This window comes from Protopterus annectens, chromosome 16.part0, assembly GCF_019279795.1.
Source record: "Protopterus annectens isolate FY-2018-M chromosome 16.part0, PAN1.0, whole genome shotgun sequence".
NCBI lineage: Eukaryota > Metazoa > Chordata > Ceratodontiformes > Protopteridae > Protopterus > Protopterus annectens.
Genome location: NC_056750.1, coordinates 169,123,037 through 169,131,411, shown reverse-complemented (window position 1 = coordinate 169,131,411; position 8,375 = coordinate 169,123,037). Strand labels below are relative to the sequence as shown.

The window sequence follows — 8,375 nt, the reverse complement described above, 5'->3', positions numbered from 1 at the left end:
GCAGTGGAGGAAAGGCATATACTGTTAGATTTTTCCAGCTGAAGGATAGGGAGTCCACTCTCCATGCTTGCTTGTGATAAATCCTTGTGCAAAATCTCTGCAATTGGCAGTTGTGAGGGAAGGCAAATAGATCTATGTCTGGGCATCCCCATTTCCTTGTTATCATGCCGAAGACTTGTGGATCCAGTTTCCATTTGTGGGGATCCATGAGGTTTCTGCTTAGTTCGTCTGCCAGAGTATTTGTTTTTCCTGGCAGGAATTGTGCTTGCAGGTGAACTTGATAAGCCAATGCTGTGTCCCATAAGGTCATTGCTTGTCTGCAGAGGGGGTAGGAATGTGTACCTCCCTGCTTATGTACCACATGACCGTAATATTGTCTGTCTATCAGTAGTTGTCCTGGATGAAGCAGATCCTTGAAAGCAGTCAGGGCATTTTGAACAGCTAGCATCTCTTTTTGATTGATGTGAAGATGCATCTGGCTTGCAGGCCATGTGCCCTGAATACATTTTCCTGTCATATGGGCCCCCCAGGCATAATCTGATGCATCCGTTGTCAGTGTCTGTCTGGCTGTGGGTAAACTGAATGGCAGACCCTTGTTGTGGTGACAGGCCTCTGCCCACCATTGAAACTCCTGTTGCAGGCAGGGAATGAGTGTAATTACTGTCTCCAGGCTGTGGCAATGCTGAGTCCAAACACTTTTTAGGTACCATTGTAGTTTCCTCATATGCAGTCTGGCATATGGAATTAGCAGAATGCAAGATGCCATGAAACCCAAGGCCTGCAGAATTTTCCTTGCACATAAGTGGGTCTTTGATGCCAATTTTTTGAAGTAAGAAGTCAGTTGCTTTTGTTTGTCTGGCGTGAGATAAGCCACCTGGACAGTTGTATTTAAGCTTGCACCCAGGAATATTATCTCTTGAGAGGGCACTAGTTTTGATTTCTTTTCGTTTACTGTGTACCCTAAGCCAATTAGTAATCTTTTTACAAACGCCAGATGCTTTAGAAGAATGTCTTTGTTCTCTGCTTGAATAAGGCAGTCGTCCAAGTAGGGACATATTCAAATTCCTCTTTGTGTGCAAAACGCAATTACTGGTGCCAGGCATTTTGTGAAGACCCTGGGCTCATTAGATAAGCCAAAGGGCAGTGCAGAGAACTGGTAGTGCATTGAGCCAGCTATGAATCTGAGGTATCTTCTGCAAGATTGCCTGATTGGGACATGCAAGTATGCCTCTTTTAGGTCCAAAAACTTCCAGAAACATATTTAGTATAGACAGGTCCAGTATTGGTCTCCAGGTTTTGTCCTTTCTGAGCACTTAGAAAACTCTGGAGTAAAATCCTTGCCCCTGCTCTTGTTGTGGTACTTGTTGAATGGCCCTCACGTCCATGAGGGCTGTAATTTGCTTTTGTGCTTCTGCCCATTGATTGTGTGGCAGGTCTGGCATACCTTTTGACCTTGGTAGGGTGTGAAAATGGAACCTGTAGCCTTGGGACACTATGTTCAAGACCCATTTGTCTTGGGTAACCATTTGCCAATTTGATGAAAAAAGTGCTAGTTTCCCCCTAAGGGGGCTGCCAAAATAAAAGTGCTTGGATTTGGCAGAGTAAAGTTATTGGAACTGTTTCCTGTAAGGTTGTGATTTGTCTTCTCCGCTTTTGGAGGTAGGAGCACCCCATTGTTTAGGCTTGTATGAGCCTTGGGGCTGAAATCTGCTTCTGGGACGTCTGTATCTGCCTCTTTGTGGTCTATCTGACACTGGAAAGGACCAATTTTTAAAAGGCCATTTCCTGCTAAATCTGGGTGGCTGTACCTGTAAGAAATCCTTAACTGTCTGCATGGATTTTTCTTTATCCTCCATTTTTTTCAACACCTCTTCTGCTTTAGTACCAAACAAAGTATCATGCTGTAAAGAAGCATCTAATAATTTTGCTTTAACATGATCAGGCAGATTCTGTTCCTTTAACCAAGCATGCCTTCTAATAACAGAACCTGTAACAGCAGCCCTGCAAGAGGCCTCCAGTGAATCATAACCACATTGCAAAGTATGCTTTCCCACTTGTTCAGCTGCATGCAATAAATCCTGCATTTCCTAGTTCTCTGACCATTCAGTATTTGTCAACAATTTCTGTTTAAGCAGTGACATTAAATATTGCTGATATTTAAGCACATGAAACTGACAATTTAAAGCTCTTGCAGCCAAGGTAGCAGAAGTGTAAACATTTTTCCCCCATCTGTCCAGAGCCCTAGAATCCCTACCAGAGGGGACAGGGTTTTTTGCAGTGGAAGCTTTGACCCCTTTGGGACCCTGAGATATAGCTTCTGGGTCAGCAGCGGGGTTTTTATATAGGAATTTATGAGAATCCGGGACCCTGTAGTATCCGTCTGACTTAGCAGGTGCAGGAGGTAAAGAGTCAGGGGACAGGCCGGACTTTGAAAATACATCATCTACAATGTCTAGAACAGGTGGAATAGCAAGGGGTCTGTGCTGAGTAAGTAGCAGAACGTCTCTGAGCCTTTTCTTAGATTCAGAATAATCTTAGCTCTCCCAGTGGAAATGCTCCCTTCATGGTATGCAGGGTTTCCCCAAAAGAATAATCCTGAGGAGGAGAGGCTGAAGGAATGGATTCTTCAGCATCAGAGTACTCATAGGGAAGCGTGGAATAATCCTGTTCAGAAGAGGAATCAGAGGAAATAGAAACCTGATCAGAAGAATCATATTCTGTCTCTTGCCTAGGCCTCTTATCAGGAGGGGGATGGGAACCCCTGATCAAAGTAATTAGGTCTTCGGCCATTTTAAGCATCTGTTTTTTCAGGCATGGAAGTCTGAGTAGGAGAATGCTGTACTGGTTTCTTTGTCTTTAGAGCTGCTTTAGTCTTTGTCTTTGAAGCTGAAGATGGCTCAACATATAGTTGTGTAGGTCTGAAGACACCCTCAGAAGCCAATGCCTGCTCAGTGGCCACGCGGTGCCCAAAGCAAAAGCAGTTCGCAAGTGCCATTTGGCCGACTCCTGGGATTTTCAAATCCGAATTTCAGAACCAAAGTCTTCATTAAAGCTAAGTATCCCGTTGGGGAAACTTTTTTCGTGCTCCAGACCGATGTCAGAAAAAGTTAACAATTGTATTTCTTGTGGAAAGCAAATACCTCATAAGGATTTTCACTCTTACTGTATTCCTTGCCTAGGCCCTGATCACAACATTGCTAGCTGTCGGTTTTGTGCTAGATTTAACCAACGCACTATTAAGCATTGGTTCGATTTTGCATTTCATTACTTTGGCCGAAGATTTAATTATATAATGCCGCCGGAACAGCCGACGACCAGAGTCTACAAAAAACGCAAGGAAAAGGATAGGCATCAGAGGTCCAAAACCGACGACGAGGCCTCCGTTAGGCCAGTTGCCAGTTCAAAAATGGCGTCGGCTTCATCTTTTATACCCCTGGCGCACTGACGTCAGGAAAGAGGCGATAGCAACCGACGCCGAACCTAGACTTTGGAATTCTGGCCGACTGCGGGTAGCCTGCCAGTAGGATAACCCAACAGTAATGACTGCAACAGTGAAACACGATGAACATCTATAGACCTGTTAGCTTAACAGCAGCAGCAGGAAAAGTCATAGATAAACTCTTAAGGGTAGGGTTGGTAGCATTTTTAAAGGCCAATAGACTCCAAGACAGCAATCAATATGGAATCATAGCTAGAAGGAGCTGCCAGTCAAGCCTGAGCTGCATGCCAGCTTGATAAAGTATGACACTTATTGCACCCGAACTACACAAGAGCTTTTACTGCATCCCACAGAGGAGGCTACAGGAAAACAGAAAGGGTGCGGGAAGAATCAGGGCTGATTAACCGGATAACTGCATGTCTGAAGAACAGGGCTGTAATGAGCAGGTCAATGTCAGGAATTTGGGAAGTGCCTATTTTAGTACCACAGGGGTCTGTCCTGGATTCACCACTCTTTAGATGTATCAGACTGAACAAAGAACAGAAAGAACGTTTTTGCTGACACAAACCATACAGAATCATGGGATATACCAGTACTTTGAAGGAGAGAGACAGGCAAGAAACCTGAGGCAGGCTGCTGATGGCCAGTAGCCTTCACCGAGCAACTGCTTGGGAGTGTGGACTTGTGTAAGAGGAAGGCATTTTGGTCTCCTCCAAGGGGAATGGTTTGGCTACACTGTTATAATAAAATTATCCTCAATAATGGGATGCCAGTAAGGACAAAAGTAACCCTCATGACTGCCTGAATGATTACCCCCCTCCAGACAGCTCTCACTCTAGTGGATCTGGGCAGGCCTCCAAAGCTCAATAACAAATGGACTAGAGTATGACAGAGGAAGGACTAATGGTTGACAAAAGTGGTGGCAAAAAGCACTCAGAAAAAAACATTACAATGTAGTACCCACAAACTATGACTAGAAGAAGAGAGTGGTCACTTTCCTTCCTGAAGTCAATATATCTCTTACAAAACCAAAATGAAGTCATGTGACAGCAGATCATTATCTCCACAGTATTTCCTGAAAATTATGCCTTAGAATAAGGAAAAAATAGCCCAACCTGTGCCAATAAACATTACTCCATTTTGAAAGAGAAAGCAGATTAAATGTATTTATTCTAACAGGAAGTGACACTCCTTATATTACCTAGAATACAATAGTTTTTTCAGTGATGATCACGGTACTGAAAGTGAAAAGTACAAGATTACTTCTGCCCTTTTAAAGCTGCACCTACCAAAGATGATGTGGTTAAGCCCCACATATTTTAAATGATGGAGAGTTTAGGTAAAAAAAAAAAAAAAGTTGCATTCAAGAATGACATGCAAATATTTTTATCTAGTACATACACAAAGAATAACATCTGGATGGTTTTCACTTTTGTTTTTATTTTTACTGCTATGTGCTAGCAGTAAAACATTGTGTAAAAGGAACACAGTAAAAAAATGCCCATAAACATGCCACAGGGATAAGAAAACATATTAAGTTACTGCTGCTCACTGTCCTGTCATTCACATTCACTGCTGTGATGATGTCACTCTACTGTATTTCTAAACACATCACACATTAAGATGGAAATAGGCATGTATTGTAAAGGCATGCCTTTTTATTTAGATTAAAAAAATATTTGTATATATCACTCTGCAATAACAGCAAGTTAGCAGAACATCAAAATACAATTAAAACATTATCACTTCTCCACCCCTCACTCAAAAAATATGAATATTAAGACTGGCAAATTGCAGCAGAAAAAGAGTACATGCTTTGGTACCACATCTACATTTTTCTTCTTTTGTAGTGTGCACAGTTAGAAATGCAATGTGCCTTAGTAGGTGGAAAAAATAAATAAAAAGGTACTAAGGCTGCAGAGGGAACCAAAGGACAATGCCTTAAAACAGCACACAATAACCTGGATGGGGGGAAAAAAGGATAAATAAGATTAGCTAAAACTAATATCCGTCCACTGCTAGTTCACAAAAACAGAGTGGAAGCATGTGTTCTCAAATTCACTTGATAGCTGTATTTATTCTCTGTACTGATGTAACCATGTTGTTCTGTTCAGTGCATGGTGTAGAATATTTAGGATTCCTCTGAGGTGTCCATAAAACTCACCATATGTTATATAAAAACTGACCTGTCCTGGCAGAAATTCATTGGGAAGGAAAAAAAAAGAGCTCATTAAAGAAAACCAAAAAACGGCAGCAGGATTTCGAAAGACATTTATCCAAAAAGTAATCCAAGTGTTTAGATGTATACAAACATGAATAAAGAAAAGGAAAACAATACGCAGTAAATCACAGTGAGCAATGTGACTGAGGTGCTGTAATCATCCCTTCATTTAGTGGTATTAGGTTGCAACAGTTTTTGTAAAGAAGTAGAAGGTTCCATTAGAAGTCTTGCATATACCACTTGGTTGCCTGTAGACAGACAGCATCGCTGCATTGTGCTTCAACAGCATAAACATTATGGGTACATTACTGCCTGGGACCAAACAGAACGCCTACAGAAATCGTCACTTCAACCTGCAGGCATGCAGTGCATGTCCAAAGTTTTAAATATGCCAAAATGATTGCAGGCATTATTAAAAGTGAAATGTCTGCCATCTGGGTCCATTTCTGAGGACAGTGGTTTCACTACAGCTAAAGCCCAATTGTATATGAACGACCAGTTGGGTTATGGATTGCAGAGCAGGAAGGAGATGTGATGGCCCATTCATACCAAACCTTCTTCCCATTATTACATCGCCAGAACCGAACACAGATGGTGTCACCCTTTTTCAGAGGAATGGGTTGCTAAGAAAATAAAGAAAACAGTTCAGATAAATAAGTTTGCATAAATGTAGTTTTTATTTTGCCTTCTGTGAAAAGGTTTAACTGTAGACTTTAAAACAACAAAAGCAGCATTCCATTCCCAATTATCCTCATATGACATATGCCACGCATGCCTTCCAATGTTTCCTCAACACAAACATAGCAATGTACCTTTCTCACCTTTAATAAGCCCAAATGTTGCACAGTTCAGATATGTGACACAGTAGTTTCATTTGCACTGCTTGTGCACTCCACTTCTGCTCATAAGCTAAAAACCTCAGCACTTGTAATCATTAAGTTCACTATTCTTCCCTTCAGGTTTGGCTTCCAAAACTGTAATTTCACCAATTTCTCATCTGAATCACGTTAATGGTAGCACTCAAGACCTCCACACTTTAGCAATATTTACGAACTTGCTAAAATGTTTGATCAGTCAAACCCCTTGGTGCTCAGATTCCTTGCTGCCACACATCTTTCATTATGGTAACTAAAGTCAGTCTCCCTGAGTCCCTTTTACTACAAGACAAAGGCTTGCTGCTAATCATTCTACTCCACTACACCCTGCTTACCATATGCTCTTTTGATGTCTGTACACCTGAACACAGAAGATAAGTGTCTTTTTTTTTTTTTTTTTTTTTTTTTTTTTTTTTTACTTCAGAACAATTTTTTATCTAAATGAATTTCAACCAACCAGATATACTGAAAACATCAAACACTGGCTCCTACAAAAACAAGTGATCTCAAATGCAGAGAAAATGGTTAACATAAAGGTCATAAATCCTGACTATTCCAAAAATGACCTGGCCTTGAGCAGGACCTGGTAACCGAAGAGCCAAGACTAGAAAAGCTAAGGTTCTGATGGCCTCAATTTCCTAAGAGGAGGGTAGGTTTTCTGCAGGGAATGCTCGCCCCTGACAGAAGAAGCAGGAGGCAGACAAAGTTTGTAAATCAAAATATAAATGAAAAGGAATGGACTATGAGAGCCTTAAGATATGACAATGTGCAGTAACATGCCAAAGTGCGTATGTGTGTGTGTTACAATGGTCTATCCATTAATTTTGCTATCAAAGATCCAGCCACCCTCAAACAATGAAACAAGTGAGGGAAGAGCAATATGGCGATTATAATTTGTACTTACAAAGGCTAAAAATGTTATTAAAAAATAAACACTTATACCTGCAATTCTGTTGCAGTTTTCTCTGTTATCTCCACTCACATGGAGACTATCTGATCAAATCCTTGAGCAATTTTACTGCAACTGTGTCTTATCACTAGCTTTTATACTACATACAAAAATTGAAAATATCATATTAATAGCAATGCAGTACCAATGGAAAAAAAAACACACAACTGTCACATTCACCAGGTCATGCAGGGAAGACAGAAAATTTACTAAGGAAATCTCACGCCATAAAGAAAGTACAGTTGTATACACTTACCATAAATGTAGATGTTCGAGAGTATTCACTGTTGCAGTCATTACATTTGGGTAATCTGCTTGCAGGCAGATTGCCCTCAGTCGGCCTGATTAACAAAGTCTTGGGTCCTGCGTCGGTTGCTGTCCCTTCTTCCATGATGTCAGGTTGTCAAGGGTATAAAACATGCAGCCGATGCCATTACATCAGTTTTTCTTGCCCCAGATATCAGGTGCCCCCCTAACAGGGAGCAATTAAACATAAAAACACAAAGGTATACCTCCAACAAAAAAACAAATACACCAAAAAGGCTTTTAAGCATAGCAAAGGAAAGTAGAGGTATAGCCAAAAGAAGTTAGGGGGCAGGAGGAAGGGTAACCAGGACTGCAACAGTGAATGCACTCTAACATCTACATTTATGGTAAGTGCACACAACTGTACTATGTTCTTCATGTTTTACTGTTGCAGTCATTTCATTTGGGTAGATTCCCAAAGCTATGGTAGGGAGGAGGAGTTTAGATAGCATTAGGGCCAGCTATAAGGCCCTGCAAGACTGCAGTGGCAAAAGCCAGCTCTGGATTTAGAGAAAATTGGCAAATGATCATGCTTGATGAAAGTATGTACAGAACTCCAGGTAGCAGCTTCTAGGATGTCCCTGG

General features: G+C 41.3%; 1 protein-coding gene across 1 annotated transcript in view; it reads right to left on the bottom strand.

Moving 5' to 3' along the window:
• Positions 1-4,859: 4,859 nt before the first annotated feature.
• Positions 4,860-8,375, bottom strand: part of PRMT5 (protein arginine methyltransferase 5) — a 1,996,504-nt gene continuing 1,992,988 nt past the window's right edge. The window contains exon 17 of the mRNA XM_044058013.1: positions 4,860-6,283. Within this exon, the coding sequence (XP_043913948.1) occupies positions 6,131-6,283 (153 nt within the window). The 3' untranslated portion in view covers positions 4,860-6,130. The remainder of the gene's footprint in view (positions 6,284-8,375) is intronic.